Here is a 17927-nt window from a genome sequence, read left to right as displayed (position 1 = left end):
GTGTGTCTGTCTTTACCCTGTGATGGGGGGTAGTGGGACTGTGTGTCTGTCTTCACCCTGTGATGGGGGGTAGTGGGACTGTGTGTCTGTCTTTACCCTGTGATGGGGGGTAGTGGGACTGTGTGCCTGTCTTTGCCCTGTGATGGGGGATAGTGGGACTGTGTGCCTGTCTCTGCCCTGTGATGGGGGTTGTGGGACTGTGTGTCTGTCTTCACCCTGTGATGGGGGGTAGTGGGACTGTGTGCCTGTCTCTGCCCTGTGATGGGGGTTGTGGGACTGTGTGTCTGTCTTTGCCCTGTGATGGGGGGTAGTGGGACTGTGTGCCTGTCCTCAGCTACTCCATGAGAATGGGGCGCGTACAGACTCAGCCAGTCTAAGGCTGATATAGTCTCACTTTGGCAATGCTCTAATGCACAGGTGTCCAACTCATTCCATGGAGGGGGTTTTCACTCCTCCCATGTACTTGATTGATGAATTAAGGTCACTAATTAGTAAGGAACTCCCCTCACCTTAATTTAAAGGGTATTAACTAAAACCTGCAGACACTCGGCCCTCCATGGAATGAGTTTTGACAGACCTGCTCTAATCTATCAATCTATAATCCTAAATGTGTTTTTACCATAACGTGTTCATTCATCCCCCACACAAATCAGCCAATCTGTTCATCCTCCTCCTCTCTGTTTCATTCAGACCTCCATCATTTCTCCATCCTCATCCTCCTCCTGTCCCATCTCTTTTCATTCTTCCATCTTCCATATGGATAAATCATCAGAGCTGATTTGAACCTGGGTCCCTTTTGCTTGCATTAAAACTGTGTTAGCCTTCCGAGCTAAGGTCTATATGACACTAGTTTAAGGTGCTAACGCAGGTAACCGAGTGGTTAGAGCGTTGGGTCAGTAACCGTAAAGGTTTCTAGATTGAATCCATGAGCTGACAAGGTAAAAATCTGTAATTCTGCCCCTGAACAAGGCAGTTAAACCCACTGTTCCCTGGTAGGCCGTCATTGTAAATAAGAATTTGTTCTTAACTGACTTGCATAGTTAAATAAAAATGAAATAAATTAATGATGTTAAACTTGGTAAATGATTCTGTGAATTTGATGTTGGACTAGGGTTCCCCCATCTGGTGAAAAATAGCTAATACCAGTTCCTCCAATCAACGACTCTGTTTTCAATGGGTCAGGTCTATGACGTTGTTCGGATGAGATAGTCGAATGCGCATGCGCAGATCCGTTAGCAAATTGCCAGTCAAACGTCGGTTGGAGCCGCCTGAAGAGAAAGACAAGTACGAGATATCGCCATAGAAAATAACCGAAAATAACAGAAGGTATGTAACAAAAACCTATTTCACAAGACAGAAAAGATGAGTTGTTGTTCATATGTGTGTTTTAAAACGGACAATACCGTTGGCTGGAAGTAGAAACTCGGTTTGTGTCCTCTGTCGCATGCGGAGCTTAATGCAACACTGTACAGGAAATACAAAATGGTGGACTGATGTTTTTCGGTGAAGACGCAGAAGGCAGCTGTGATCTATCACAACTAGGGTGACAACATTTAAAATGCCCAAATGCGGGACAACATGATGATTTTGCGGGACATTCGTAGGACAGTGTAGCTTAGATACAGATATATATATTTTTTGTGCAGCACCCCTCCCCCCAAAATACAGCGCCTGTGTACTCAGAGAAAGAGGTGAAGCGAGATGTTTCTCCACAGATAGAAGAATGAGACAGATATTTCACCGGATGTGAAGTTGTATAAATGTGAAGCATCCGCTTGGCGTGTTTTTCACTCATGACCAAATATGGTAGTGGGAAGAAGCCCAGTGACCCGGCAGTTGGAGAAGATGGAACCAGATGGATTTTTACCGATATTCAGCAAATTTTATCATCGATGAAACATTTTCATCTCAACACAGTTTTCTGTTCCCAAAACTAGAATATGTTAGGAACATACTAAGTTTTGTAGACTTTTTTAAATTTATTTTTAAATATATTTTTGTCAAAGGTTTAAATGTTTTATCGTTTGAGTGTTAAGGTGAATTGAGTTATTGCACTTCAGAGTAGGCGTTCCCTAACGGATATATGCAAATGTACTAGAATGCGCCAATAGGATCTCTAGCTTGTGCTTGTTCCGCCCACAATGACTAATTTGTTCCCATTTGAAACGACAGGCTGTGGGCTATCTGGTTATGCTATTAAATTTGGATCTGTTATGTTGAAATGTTACTAATTTTATCATTATATGATCTTCCAAGACATTAATTCAGCTTTGATCTAAGTTTATGGGACTCCCAATCACAATAGGGTTGTGATACAGCCCAGGATCGAACCAGGGTCTGTAGTGACGCCTCTAGCACTGAGATGCAGTGCCTTAGATCGCTCCGCCACTCGGGATCCCAGTGATCGCTCTTATCACAGCCTAGCCAAAAACCAATATTCTGGTTTTCTGTGAAATCTGTCTGTCGCTCTGGATAAGAGCGTCTGCTAAATGACTTAAATGTAAATGTAAAATTTTAATATGCATTACACAACTTCCCTTTGGATGCGGGGCTGGCTGTAGTGTGCACATGATTGTTTGGCTAGCAATGCTAGCTAGCTAATATTTTGCAGCCTGTAAAAAGTGTGGCACTGCTAGCACTAGCTACTACATTTCTGTTAGCTAGCTAATAGTTTACATATGGCAGAGTTTTCTGATTTATTTATGAATTTGGATTGATATCCGCTCTAATTTGTGAGTTGTAACACTAGCTAGTCAGCCACCTTGCTCGGTGGCTAGCTTCTTGCATCTTGTGGTGTGCACATGACCAATGAACGAGCAGATGCCCTTTAGGTCAAATGAGGACACTGCTCGGGTTAGCCTGGAACCCCCCCCCCCCCCCCCCCCCCCCCCCGACGTTGAATTGCATTGGATTCAACATCGGGCATAAATGAGCATTTTGTATCAGGAAGGTTACCTCACATGACCTTTACAAGCCATAATTCTGAATTAAATCTACTTTACCGGTTGTCTGTGCGGTTGGAGGTAGGAATGAGACCGTGTACCCACAGGAAATCCATAATAACATCAACCTTTTCAAAGTGCTGGTTAGTGCGTTCATATTTCTATCACCCGAAGGACTTGACGGAACCACGTAAACACGTGCACCAGCTCGGCTAGTATGCATGCTTCTCGGGCACGTGTTTACATGGTTCTGCCGCGGTGCTTCGGGTAATAGAAATATGAACTAACCCTGAGACCGTTTATTGATTGATGCATCCACATAACCTTTCAAATGTTGATATCATGTTTATTCAATAATCAATAGCTTACACTTAACCCTACTAAATCTGATCTTTAGCTCTTTAGCTAAACTAGTAAGCCCCTTTTCATTACTGAATAAACTATTTGCCTTAGTGGTCTATTATCTTAAGTATGACTGTAAACCTTTTTGTTAAAAAAAAAAGCTGCTTGCAATCTTGCAAATTTCACTAAAGCTGTGCATGGAGTTTGTAAAATAAGGTTGTATGTTTTCACGATGACTACTTCTCCCCCTCCTGTCTGTTCCCTGTTTGCTTGCTGTTTTTTTTTTTTTTTTCTTTCCTCCAGTGAAGATGCAGGAACTGTCTTCTTCTGCTCTGACCTAACCAACAGAAGCCTGGTCATGTTCTAGAAGCTGTTCTAGACCAGTGTGACACAGAACTGATTTGAAAAGTGTTTCAGTGTGAAATAGACTTGAAACTGACCAAACCCATCAATCGCAGACATCCAGTCTGCTTTCCAGTTTGATTACTACTGTCCATAGACCTGTCCCAGGGCGAGCCAGAGAGAAGACCAACCAGTAACCCTCCTGTGTGTTTCTCCTCTCCAACTCTTTTAGCTTTGCGTTGCTATTGGATCGTTGCGCTGCTCCCCTTTCCAGCCCGCTGAATCCGATTGGAGGGCTGGGAGTTGGGATCCCGCCCCCGCAGCTCCTCTTAGGCCACGCCTCCCTGCAGCTGGCCCAGCTCGTTACCGCTGCAACCGCAGCTTCTGCTGCCAACCCCCCACTACCCTACACTCACCCCCACCCACCTCCTCTCGCCCCCCTCATCAACCTCCTCAAAGCGGCAGCTACCGTCAATAACATGTCCCATCCCCTATATAACCCCTTAGGGGGTCAGTACTCTTCACAGGCCCAGAGAACTGCCGCCCAGATGGGGCAGTACGGACTCACACAATCCCAGGCCGGAAGGGACCCACTGGGGGCCTCCCGCCATGGTCTGGGCCCTGGGTCTGGTGGTGGTGGTTCCTCCGGCCAGGGAGGCATGATGTCCTCGATGGTGGCCCAGCAGATGGGGTATGACCTGGGGCAGAGATCGACCGGGATGACCCCGGAGCTGGAGACCTCCATAGACCACCACATCCGCGGGGCCAGAGAGGAGGTGAGGCTGCTCAGCCAGTTGATGCAGCAGAAACAGAACCAGCAGGTCCCACTGGACGCCCGAGACCTTCGCTTAAGTCACGACCCCATGGACGAGCTCTCGTCTGGGGGTGGGCTGGGCGGTTACACCCCTGGCCGGACCTCCAGCGACCAGCAAAGCTCCATGGACTCCTGGTCTGGCTACCTGACCCAGTCTGCTTCCTCCAAACTCTTTTCCTCCACCCTTCCTCAGTACCAAAGCCAAACCTCTGGGTTTGGAGGTGCGGGAGTGCTGGGGTCCACCTCGAGGGGTTCTGAGGCTCCCATGAGCGCCTCGTCCGCAGCCTCTCGTCCAGCCCGGTACACGTCCAAGTCTGCCAGCAGCATCCTGGCGAGTTTCGGCTTGTCCAACGAAGACCTGGAGCTCCTCAGCCACTACCCAGACGATCAACTGACCCCAGACAACCTGCCCTTCATCCTCAGAGACATCCGCATCCGTAAGTCCAATAGAACTATGGATGTGGACCATTGGCCCAAGGTAGGTGGTGGACCTGGCCCAGGGTCCGACCACGGTGGTGGAGGACAGAGCAAAGTGATCGATTACGAACATTCTAGTGCTACTAAATACGACAGTTATGATGATGGCGATAATAGCCAACCCGATAATTACGGCGCGCGCAATCCGCTCCCAATGGAGACGGCAAAATATGACATGGTCAGAGACTTGCTGAGCGAGTACGCCGGCCATTCCAAGCAGCGTATCCAACAGCAGCACATCCAGAGCTCCATGAAAGAGACAGACTCTCGCATCGGCCTTCCTCCGCCTTCCAGCCAATCCCAGCAGACCCTCAAAACCCACGGCTCGTCATCTAAAGCAACATCCAAGTCCATGAACATCATCCCTGTCCGAGGCGGAGACCAAGGACTCAACCGACACCTGGCATCCCAGAATCAAGGCAATGCTCGGGGCCACGCTCAGCCCCGGTCCGGCCTGGTGGTTCATGGTGGTAGAGATGGTGCTGGAGCTGGGGTCGGAATTCCAGGACTCAGGGTTGGAGGTGTCCCGGTCGGGGTTCCTCCTCCCACGACACCCCACATGTGGCCTCCCTTATTCCCCATCATGAACCCATCAATCCCACCTCCTGGTCTTGGTCCGACGCCTTCCTTGCACCAGCAGATGAACCTACCTCCCCCGATGATGATGATGATGCCGACGAGGTTACCGACGCCGACCATGATGAGTGACTACTCTGCTGCTTCTCCCAGAATCTTTCCTCATACCTGTTCTCTCTGTAACATAGAATGTTCCCAGCTAAAGGTGAGTTTTTTTTTGCCATACCTGTCTTGACCTGGGTTCTAAATACTGTTTGAGATTGTTATACTTTGAGCACTGTTTGATTTTCTTTCCTGGAAGGCCAAAATACTATATATATATTTTTGGGGTTTCTACCTGGTAACCCATGTCTGTTTCAGTCCTGGATAATAGACCAGGTGTTTTAGCTCTCCAGAAACAGCTCCAGGCGTTTCAGTTTCAGGAGTTCAATCAAGTACATATAAAGTATTTGAAATCTCAAATAGTATTTGAACCCAGTCCTGAACCTCTCCATACTGATTGTGTGCCTTTTAAAAAAAATATATATATATTTTTGAACCTCATGTTGTAACTCAAGACTTCACTTGTTGAATGTTCCTTTTTTGTTTATTCAAACACTTAAGTCTAGCTGTGCGATTATCACATGTATTTCACGGTGAGTTGAGATGTTCTAAAATGAATGAAAATAATTAAATAAAACAGAGAAAAGCCATTTTTTTAGTATAAATAAATATTTTCTCCTCGGGGAATATGAAGACATCGAATCCTGGACTGAAATCAACATTATTCTATTGTCGTTATTGGAAATTGTGTAATTTCATGAGATTTAAACCTTGAAATATTGTCATTTTATTTGTTTGTAAAGGCCATATTTAAGACATTCTGTTATAAAATGCTGTTTTATTTGTGACTTTCGATGGCCGTGATTTGCTTTGAGGAAGACGAGTGCTCGAAGACGATACAACCAACGACAAGATGAGAAGCTGCCAGAGAACAACAAACAATCAATCAAATGTATTTATAAAGCCCTTCTTACGTCAGCTGGTGTCACAAAGGGCTGTACAGAAACAAGGAAGTTTAGGCTCTGTTTCTAGACATTGACCGTGGTCAATTAATGGACTATTTAGCCACTAGAAGATGTTTTTGTTCTTTTAAAAATGTTTTTACTCAAACCCCTATATCATTGTATTACAGCGTTGTGTGTAAACCAATGACACAACACACTACTAACTGTATATACACAATTGATTTAGTGACTTTGGGAAGCAAGTTATTTTTTGGGGAAGAAGATGGCTGACGAGAGAATCCATTCCAGAGAAGACCCCCAGAAGATTCCAGATGCTGCTTTTTTTCTCCCAGCATTTTTGCTATGCCTACAATATTTTTCTTGGTAGAACAGAGAGCCTATTTTTTACTATTTTATTTTTTTCCAACATTGTATAAATCAACTTCTGCTATGAAAGCAGAAAGAAATTGGACTCTGCTGCTGCAACAAAATAAAAATGTATTGAAAGAGCTTGATTTTAGAGGAGTTTGGGGGAAATTGGTTGTGATGATTATGTAGAGAAGTTTGGAGGAGGAGGATGATGATGATGATGATGAAGACACAGAACTGATTGTCTCTGTTTGTGCTGTTTTGATCAACAGAACTGGATCAAGCATCAAAACACCGGTCTCCACGTTGAGAATTGCCGTCTACTCAGGAAATCGTGAGTCTTCTCTCTTTTATATATCAGTTCTCCCTTTCGCTCTTTTCTCAGTTAGTCTTTCCCCCCCCCCCTCAATCCCTTGTATCCTCTCCCCTCATCTCCTCCTCAAAAACACCCACTGGAGGAAAAAGTCTGAGTGGGGAGGGCCTTGATATCTTTTCCAATACAGTTGAGAATAACGAGAGGAGATTTGGATTCGAGGAAAATCGCGGAAATACGAATTGAAATCTACGTCCACTGATGACATCACGTCGTAGCTTGTGCTAATCACCTGTACCCTTTCGTCCTTCCAGGTATCCCGACTGGAACGTGGAAACTGTCACTGTATCAAGGTGAGTCCCCTACCTGTACTGAATTCTATAATAGAAAATCATTAAATGTTGTCCCTTCGATGTAGGTCACTGCTGACTGAATGGTTTTAGCAAGTTGAGTCTTAACATCTGGTGGAAGTATGTAAACACTCCCCTTTTCATCCTTTACATTTACCAACCGGAATAACTTCATCAGCTTGACCACCACCTCTTCGTTCTCTCATCCTCCTTCTCTCCCTCCTCCCCCTCTTTCTCCCCTTTCCTCCCCCTCTTTCTCCCCCATCTTTATCCCTCCCTCTCCAGCCCTATTCATAGTAGAAATGAAAGCAGCCGGTTGTCCTCTAAACGCCGTCGGACATCACGCTCCGCCTCCCGTTCTCTGTCCTGGTCTCGCTCTCCTTCTCCTCGCCGCTCTTCCTACCACACCCCTTCTTCCGCTACTCGCAGACCTCGATCCAGGGAACGAACCCGCTCCCGTGAACGTCAACACAACATTACCACACGGCGTTCCCGGTCTCCGGGTTCACTTCGGGGCAGGGAGAGAGAACGTGACCCTCCGGCTTCGTCGTCTTCCCACCGGGATCAGGAACGTCGGCCTCAGACAGCCTCTTCATCCCGGAGGTAAGATAAGACTTTTAAATGAGTTAATATGTATGAATATTCCTCTCTTAAATGAGTTAATATGTATGAATATTCCTATTCATTCATCCAGGTCGCGCTCTAGGAGCTATAAGCGGGAGATAGTATATATGAATATTCCTATTCATCCAGGTCGCGCTCTAGGAGCTATAAGCGGGACATAGTATATATGAATATTCCTATTCATCCAGGTCTAGGAGCTATAAGCGGGAGATAGTATATATGAATATTCCTATTCAAGCGGGAGATAATATGTATGAATATTCCTATTCATCCAGGTTGCGCTCTAGGAGCTATAAGCGAGAGATAGTATATATGAATATTCCTATTCATCCAGGTCGCGCTCTAGGAGCTATAAGCGAGAGATAGTATATATGAATATTCATTCATCCAGGTCGCGCTCTAGGAGCTATAAGCAGATAATATATATATGAATATTCATCCAGGTCGCGCTCTAGGAGCTATAAGCGGGAGATAATATGTATGAATATTCCTATTCATTCATCCAGGTCGCGCTCTAGGAGCTATAAGCGGGAGATAGTATATATGAATATTCATTCATCCAGGTCGCGCTCTAGGAGCTATAAGCGGGAGATAGTATATATGAATATTCCTATTCATCCAGGTCGCGCTCTAGGAGCTATAAGCGGGAGATAGTATATATGAATATTCCTATTCATCCAGGTCGCGCTCTAGGAGCTATAAGCGGGAGATAGTATGTATGAATATTCCTATTCATCCAGGTCGCGCTCTAGGAGCTATAAGCGGGAGATAGTATATATGAATATTCCTATTCATCCAGGTCGCGCTCTAGGAGCTATAAGCGGGAGATAGTATATATGAATATTCCTATTCATCCAGGTCGCGCTCTAGGAGCTATAAGCGGGAGATAGTATATATGAATATTCCTATTCATCCAGGTCGCACTCTAGGAGCTATAAGAGGGAGATAATATATATGAATATTCATCCAGGTCGCGCTCTAGGAGCTATAAGAGGGAGATAGTATATATGAATATTCATCCAGGTCGCGCTCTAGGAGCTATAAGAGGGAGATAATATATATGAATATTCATCCAGGTCGCGCTCTAGGAGCTATAAGCGGGAGAGAGCGAGGGAGCGTCGGGAGACGACGACGACGAGGAGGAGCAGCCTGCCGAAGTCTGACAGTGCTGAGAGACTGGCCAAGAAACTACTGGAGTCATCTGGTGAGACACACACACACACACACACACACACACTGGTAAGAGCGAGAGAGACACACACTGGTGTGAGAGAGGGAGAGAGACACTCACACACTGTTGTGAGAGAGGGAGAGCAACACACACACACACACACTGGTAAGAGCGAGAGAGACACACACTGGTGTGAGAGAGGGAGAGAGACATGCTATAGCCACACAGGGCTAAGAGAGCTTTTCACACTTTCAGATTCTGAAGTGGGTCAGTACCAACCTTAGCTACTGGGCCTGCCCTGGGGCTAGCCCATCACTTCAATTAGTACTAGATGGGAACGTTTAAACGAAATTGAGATCCTTAACGTCTATGGGCTACGTGGGACGCTAGCGTGGCACACAGCCAGTGAAATATCAGGGCGGCAAATTCAAATCAACAAAATCTCATAATTCAAATTTCTCAAACATACAACTATTTTACACCATTTTAAAGATACACTTGTCCTTAATCCAACCACATTGTCCGATTTCAAAAAGGCTTTATGGCGAAAGCATAAAGTTAGATTATGTTAGGACAGTGCCAACACAACAAAAACCACACAGCCATTTTCCTAGCAGGAGAGGGGTCACAAAAACCAGAAATACAGCTAAAATTAAGCACTAACCTTTGACGATCTTCATCAGATGACACTCCTAGGACTCAATGTTACACAATACATGTATGTTTTGTTCATATTTATATCCTAAAACCCCATTTTACATTGGCGCGTGATGTTCAGAAAATATTTTTCCTCCAAAACTGCCGGTGAATAAGCACAACAATTTACAAAAATACTCATCATAAACGTTGATAAATATTAAACTGTTATTCAAAGAATTATAGATAAACATCTTTTTAATGCAACCGCTGTGACAGATTTCAAAAAAGCTTCACGGGGAAAGCACACTTTGCAATAATCTGAGTACGGCGCTCAGAAACATACACTAGGCAATACAGATACCCGCTATTTTGAAGTCATCTAAAATCATAAATAGCATTATAAATATTCACTTACCTTTGATCTTCATCAGAAGGCACTTCCAGGATTCCCAGGTCCACAATAAATGTTGTTTTGTTCGATAAAGTCCATAATTTATGTCCAAATACCTCCTTGTTGTTTGCGCGTTCAGTAAACTACTCCAAATGTAGGAAGCGTGCCGAAAATTTCACGACGAAAAGTCAAAAAAAGTTATATTTACGTTCGTTGAAACATATCAAACGTTGTATAGCATCAATCTTTAGGGCCTTTTTAACTTAAAACTTCAATAATATTCCAACCGGACGATTCCAATGTCTTGAAAAACGTTATGGAACACAGCTACCTCATGTGAACGCGCGCCAATGAACTCATGTCATTTTCTGAGTCACCAACTTCCTGGCCTTTTTGTTTGCTCTCTGTTCACTGCAAAAGCCTGAAACAAGGTTCTAAAGACTGTTGACATCTAGTGGAAGCCTTAGGAAGTGCAAAATGAACCCAAAGTCACTGTCTGTTAGATAGGCGATGACTTGAAAAGACTACAAGCATCAGATTTCCCACTTCCTGGTTGGATTTTTCTCAGGTTTTTGCCTGCCATATGAGTTATGTTATACTCACAGACATCATTCAAACAGTTTTAGAAACTTCAGAGTGTTTTCTATCAAAACATACTAATAATATGCAAATATTTGACTCTGGGCCCAAGTATTAGGCAGTTTACTCTGGGCACGCTTTTCATCCAAAATCGAAAATACTGCCCCCTATACCTTAAAAAGTTAACGTTAAAGTTCTGTCTGTCTGGTGACTAACCTGTCTATACTGATAGATAGACCTAGTGCACGGTTCTGTCTGTCTGTCTGGTGGCTGACCTGTCTATGCTGATAGATAGACCTAGTACACGGTTCTGTCTGTCTGGTGGCTGACCTGCCTATACTGATAGATAGACCTAGTGCACGGTTCTGTCTGTCTGGTGGCTGACCTGCCTATACTGATAGATAGACCTAGTGCACGGTTCTGACTGTCTGTCTGGTGGCTGACCTGCCTATACTGATAGATAGACCTAGTGCACGGTTCTGTCTGTCTGTCTGGTGGCTGACCTGTCTATACTGTGCCTCTCTCCTCTCTCGCTCAATCCCTCACTAGCTCGCTATGAAAGATGCAAGTGTTTGTGTTCTCTGAAGTACGGCAACTAATCGGTCTCCTCCGTTCCAAAAATACTGAATCTTTAAGAGAGTCGATTTTCTTAGCAGAATCGAATGTTGACACTCAGAAATGGGAGTCGACGTGCAAAAGGAATCGATTCTTTTGGAGTCGACTCTTCGTTAACAGTTGTAAAAAAATGTTAGAAAAGGCAAACGACAGCAGTGAAGTGCTGTATGACACTTTGAGAAGTTAAATGAGAAGGAAATGCAGACTTAACAAGGTGTTATTGAGGTAAAGTAATGGTGGTACAAGGACGGTGCTTAACGGGGAATTACGGTGCATTTGGGGGTAATCGTTTAAGGACGGTGCATTTGGGGGTAATCGTTTAAGGACTGTGCATTTGGGGGTAATCGTTTAAGGACGGTCCTACCGTGGATCATTTTAGTTATTTGATTTGACATTTCAGGACCTCTGTAGGTATCCCTCAAATATTGTCAAAATGATTTGATCAAATGTAATTTGGCCTTTACTACTACTATAGCCCATAGAAACGCAATGAATAACACATTCATAAATGGCAAAACGGACAGAAAAATAATGTTTGGAAGTGTCTAGGTGATATGAGAAATATTTTTAACCCCAGAACACCGTCGTCTTCGGGAGGGTCTCATCTTTCCAGATCTTATTAGTCACATGTGCTGAATACAACAGGTGTAGACCTCACAGTGAAATGCTGAATACAACAGGTGTAGACCTAACAGTGAAATGCTGAATACAACAGGTTAATGCTTACTTACAAGCCCTTAACCAACAATGCAGTTTACTGAAAAATACCTAGAAAAGAAAAGTAACAAATAATTAAAGAGCAGCAGTAAAATAACATCAGCGAGGCTATATACAGGGGGTACCGGTACAGAGTCAATGTGGAGGCTATATACAGGGTGTTACGGTACAGAGTCAATGTGGAGGCTATATACAGGGTATTACGGTACAGAGTCAATGTGGAGGCTATATATAGGGTGTTACGGTACAGAGTCAATGTGGAGGCTATATACAGGGGGTACCGGTACAGAGTCAATGTGGAGGCTATATGCAGGGGGTACCGGTACAGAGTCAATGTGGAGACTATATACAGGGTGTTACGGTACAGAGTCAATGTGGAGGCTATATGCAGGGGGTACCGGTACAGAGTCAATGTGGAGGATATATACAGGGGGTACCGGTACAGAGTCAATATGGAGGCTATATACAGGGGGTACCGGTACAGAGTCAATGTGGAGGCTATATGCAGGGGGTACCGGTACAGAGTCAATGTGGAGGCTATATGCAGGGGGTACCGGTACAGAGTCAATGTGGAGGATATATACAGGGGGTACCGGTACAGAGTCAATGTGGAGGCTATATACAGGGGGTACCGGTACAGAGTCAATGTGGAGGCTATATGCAGGGGGTACCGGTACAGAGTCAATGTGGAGGCTATATGCAGGGGGTACCGGTACAGAGTCAATGTGGAGGCTATATGCAGGGGGTACCGGTACAGAGTCAATGTGGAGGCTATATACAGGGTGTACCGGTACAGAGTCAATGTGGAGGCTTTAATACAGGGGGTACCTGTACAGAGTCAATGTGGAGGCTATATGCAGGGGGTACCGGTACAGAGTCAATGTGGAGGATATATACAGGGTGTTACGGTACAGAGTCAATGTGGAGGCTTTAATACAGGGGGTACCTGTACAGAGTCAATGTGGGGGACACCGGTTAGTTGAGGTAATTAAGGTAATATGTACATGTAGGTATAGTTATTAAAGTGACTATGCATAGATAATAAACAGAGTAGCAATGCAAATAGTCTGGGTAGCCATTTGATTAGCTGTTCAGGAGTCTTATGGCTTGAGGGTAGAAGCTGTTTAGAAGTCTTTTGGACCTAGACTTGGTGCTCCGGTACCGCTTGCCGTGCGATAGCAGAGAGAACAGTCTATGACTTGGTCTTTGACCACCCACAGGGGGGGGTCATATTAGTTTTGTAGGCCAAACCATTCTGACGCTACAGATATTTTTGCGAGTAGACGTATTTTTGGGATGTTCTCCTGGACTGGACAAACAGCGCCGTAGCTCTGCCACTTTCCACCGTAGATCCGGACATGGTGGATGATTTTGAGATGCAGCCTATGCAACAACAAAAAAATGTTGCATATCTCAAGCCTAAACGGACAGATGTTGATGGGGATTTTTTTAATGTTCATTTGATTGATCGACTTAAGGATAAAACGTAAAAAATTTAAAATAAAACAACGGAAAAGAAAATGGCTGTTTTTTAAACGTTAAGAAAAATGGCCCATTTGTCACATCCCGAATTGTCACAAAATGTTTCTACTATACTGTTGAAAAGTGACCGTTGGTTTCAGTTAGCCCTGCTTGTGTGAAAACACGGCCAGTCTTAGCCTGAACGGTCGCTCGGGGCTACGAACAATGCAGTGTGGAAAGGCCCAATGAATCTCCGTGGTCTTTCCTTGATTCCTCGCCTCCTCTCACCTTCTCAACGTGCATTGGAGCAGTAGGTCCAAGGGGAGGAACCTCTGCTTTTCTCCTCCAATTAGTTTTGAGAAAGACGATGTGAGGAATCAAGGAAAGACCATTGGAGAAAGTAGACTAGTTCTTGCATTTATCCATCCCTCTGTCGCTCAAACACCCTAACCCATGTCTCCCCCTCCCCTTCCAGCTGGCCTCTCTCTGGCTGGCCTCTCTCTGTAACCCAGGTCTCCCCCTTCCAGCTGGCCTCTCTGTAACCCAGGTCTCCCCCTTCCAGCTGGCCTCTCTCTTGCTGGCCTCTCTGTAACCCATGTCTCTCCCTCCCCTTCCAGCTGGCCTCTCTCTGTAACCCATCTCTCCCCCTCCCCTTCCAGCTGGCCTCTCTCTGTAACCCATGTCTCCCCCTTCCAGCTGGCCTCTCTGTAACCCATGTGTCTCCCTCCCCTTCCAGCTGGACTCTCTCTGTAACCCATGTCTCCCCCTTCCAGCTGGTCTCTCTCTTTAACCCATGTGTCTCCCTCCCCTTCCAGCTGGCCTCTCTCTGTAACCCATGTGTCTCCCTCCCCTTCCAGCTGGCCTCTCTTTGTAACCCATGTCTCCCCCTCCCCTTCCAGCTGGCCTCTCTTTGAACCATGCTTTTGTATTTCCAGCTGGCCTCTCTCTGTAACCCATGTGTCTCCCTCCCCTTCCAGCTGGCCTCTCTTTGTAACCCATGTCTCCCCCTCCCCTTCCAGCTGGCCTCTCTTTGAACCATCCTTTTGTATTTCCAGCTGGCCTCTCTCTTTAACCCATGTGTCTCCCTCCCCTTCCAGCTGGCCTCTCTTTGTAACCCATGTCTCCCCCTCCCCTTCCAGCTGGCCTCTCTTTGAACCATCCTTTTGTATTTCCAGCTGGCCTCTCTCTGTAACCATCCTTTTGTATTTCCAGCTGGACTCTCTCTGTAACCATAATTTTGTATTTCCAGCTGGCCTCTCTCTGTAACCCATGTCTCCCCCTTCCAGCTGGTCTCTCTCTGTAACCCATGTCTCCCCCTCCCCTTCCAGCTGGCCTTTCTCTTTAACCCATGTGTCTCCCTCCCCTTCCAGCTGGCCTCTCTCTGTAACCATCCTTTTGTATTTTCAGCTGGCCTCTCTCTGTAACCATCCTTTTGTATTTCCAGCTGGCCTCTCTCTGGCTGGCCTCTCTCTGTAACCCATGTCTCCCCCTTCCAGCTGGCTTCTCTCTGTAACCCATGTCTCCCCCTCCTTTTGAACCATCCTCCTCTTTGAACCATCCTTTTGTATTTCCAGCTGGCCTCTTTTTGAACCATCCTTTTGTATTTCCAGTTGGCCTCTCTTTGAACCATCCTTTTGTATTTCCAGCTGGCCTCTCTTTGAACCATTCTTTTGTATTTCCAGCTGGCCTCTCTTTGAACCATCCTTTTGTATTTCCAGCTGGCCTCTCTTTGAACCATCCTTTTTTATTTCCAGCTGGCCTCTCTCTGTAACCCATGTCTCCCCCTTCCAGCTGGCCTCTCTGTAACCATCCTTTTGTATTTCCAGCTGGCCTCTCCCTGACTGAGAACACCAGTCTAGAAGTTATGATGCAGTCCCTCGCCCCCGCACTCCTGGCAGAGCTCGCCAAGAAGAAGGGAGCCGCCGCCTCCTCTTCCTCCTCGAAGGGAGGTGCCTCTCGGAAAACTGAAACGGGAATGTCCAAGTCGGGAAGCAAGCTAGGATCTGGAAGGTCATCAACCAGAAAATCCTCTTCTCCATCCACTCCCTCCAAGTCATCCAGCGCCGCTTCTTCCAAGGTGTGTATTTTGTCCTCCAGATTTTTAAATAAAACTGTTAGGGACAACAGAGAGCTGATGATAAATGTTGTCATTGTGGTGGATGTCCTACAAGGCTCTTATCTGCTATATTCACTCCTCCCAAAGCCATAGAATGGCCAGTATGGTGGATGTCCTACAAGGCTCTTATCTGCTATATTCACTCCTCCCAGCCATAGAATGGCCAGTATGGTGGATGTCCTACAAGGCTCTTATCTGCTATATTCACTCCTCCCAAAGCCATAGAATGGCCAGTATGGTGGATGTCCTACAAGGCTCCTATCTGCTATATTCACTCCTCCCAAAGCCATAGAATGGCCAGTATGGTGGATGTCCTACAAGGCTCTTATCTGCTATATTCACTCCTCCCAAAGCCATAGAATGGCCAGTATGGTGGATGTCCTACAAGGCTCTTATCTGCTATATTCACTCCTCCCAGCCATAGAATGGCCAGTATTGTCTTCTCTCTAGGCTGTAGCTCTAAACATGACCATCTACTAACATAACTGAAGCACTGCCCCTCGTTGTTGCAGTGAAGAAGGTCTGAAGATGTTTTTTGGATGCTTTTGGTGCAGATGTGCTTTGTCACAACGCTAAAATCAGCTTTCAAAGTTTTAAAGAAGTCCTACACCGTGGCAGACTACGATCCCCAGTTTACCTGGCGGGCGCCCGGTTACTGGCCGGCGGGCGCCCGGTTACTGGCCGGCGGGCGCCCGGTTACTGGCCGGCGGGCGCCCGGTTACTGCTCGGCCAGATTTCACTCCAGTATGAACGTCTGCTGGCAGCAGAGTAAATAGAAAGAATTCATACCTTTTCCCAGAGAGCCTTGAGAAAACATCTCTTCCAGGAAAACATGTCTCTCTCTCTGTTTTCTCTCTCTGTTTTCTCTCTCTCTCCTCCTGTTTTCTCTAGACTAAGAAGAAGCGAGGCCCAGGCACCTCTGCTCTGTTGAGACTGATGAATATCCCTCAGCACACATCTCATGATGAGGTGGTCAAGGCCGTAGAACCCTTCGGAAAGATCAACAACGTCATCCTACTCAAGGCCATACAGGAGGTACATTACCCCTCTTATTGTGTCTATTTCAGGGGAGACTACCCCATTCCACCTGTTATTGTGTCTATTTCAATGGAGACTACCCCATTCCACCTGTTATTGTGTCTATTCCAGTGGAGACTACCCCATTCCACCTGTTATTGTGTCTATTTCAATGGAGACTACCCCATTCCACCTGTTATTGTGTCTATTTCAATGGAGACTACCCCATTCCACCTGTTATTGTGTCTATTTCAGTGGAGACTACCCCATTCCACCTGTTATTGTGTCTATTCCAGTGGAGACTACCCCATTCCACCTGTTATTGTCTCTATTTCAGTGGAGACTACCCCATTCCACCTGTTATTGTGTCTATTTCAGTGGAGACTACCCCATTCCACCTGTTATTGTGTCTATTTCAGTGGAGACTACCCCATTACACCTGTTATTGTGTCTATTCCAGTGGAGACTACCCCATTACACCTGTTATTGTGTCTATTCCAGTGGAGACTACCCCATTCAACCTGTTATTGTGTCTATTTCAGTGGAGACTACCCCATTCCACCTGTTATTGTGTCTATTCCAGTGGAGACTACCCCATTCCACCTGTTATTGTGTCTATTCCAGTGGAGACTACCCCATTCCACCTGTTATTGTGTCTATTCCAGTGGAGACTACCCCATTCCACCTGTTATTTTGTCTATTTCAGTGGAGACTACCCCATTCCACCTGTTATTGTGTCTATTTCAGTGGAGACTACCCCATTCCACCTGTTATTGTGTCTATTTCAGTGGAGACTACCCCACGAGCCAAATCCAGATTTGTCATTTTACTCAGATCGTACACCAGACCCCCAGCCGGTCCCTCTCTTCGTCGCTCCATATTTGTTTCCGTTTATTTTTTAAATTGTCTAATAAACTCTCTCTCTCCATCCCGCCCCTCTCTCTCTCCCCTCTCTCTCTCTCTCTCTCTCTCTCTCTCTCTCTCTCTCCCTCCCCCTCTCTCTCTCCTCTCTCCCCCTCCCTCCCCCCCCCTCTCCTCTCTCTCTCTCTCCTCTCTCCTCCCCCCCCCCCCTCTCATCTCTATCTC

At 45.8% G+C, this 17927-nt stretch overlaps 2 protein-coding genes across 2 annotated transcripts in view; one reads left to right on the top strand and one right to left on the bottom strand.

Annotated features, from left to right (window-relative positions):
• Positions 1-1196: 1196 nt before the first annotated feature.
• On the top strand, positions 1197-16859 carry LOC115183217 (zinc finger protein 638; the record flags this gene model as incomplete). Its single annotated transcript, XM_029744552.1, is given in 8 exon segments — positions 1197-1326; positions 3859-5698; positions 7121-7182; positions 7476-7514; positions 7797-8114; positions 9212-9339; positions 15535-15785; positions 16716-16859. Coding segments are annotated over 7 exon segments (2535 nt in total), but the record flags the coding sequence as incomplete, so codon positions are not given.
• A 1055-nt stretch (positions 16860-17914) lies between these two features.
• LOC115183223 (exocyst complex component 6B-like) overlaps positions 17915-17927 on the bottom strand; it is a 23271-nt gene continuing 23258 nt past the window's right edge. Inside the window, exon 3 of the mRNA XM_029744559.1 lies at positions 17915-17920. Coding sequence (XP_029600419.1) covers positions 17915-17920 — 6 coding nt within the window. The remainder of the gene's footprint in view (positions 17921-17927) is intronic.

This window comes from Salmo trutta, unplaced genomic scaffold (genome assembly GCF_901001165.1).
Source record: "Salmo trutta unplaced genomic scaffold, fSalTru1.1, whole genome shotgun sequence".
NCBI classification, from domain to species: Eukaryota; Metazoa; Chordata; class Actinopteri; order Salmoniformes; family Salmonidae; genus Salmo; species Salmo trutta.
The sequence above is the reverse complement of the archived record's forward strand: the minus strand, read 5'-3'. Positions and strand labels throughout refer to the sequence as shown.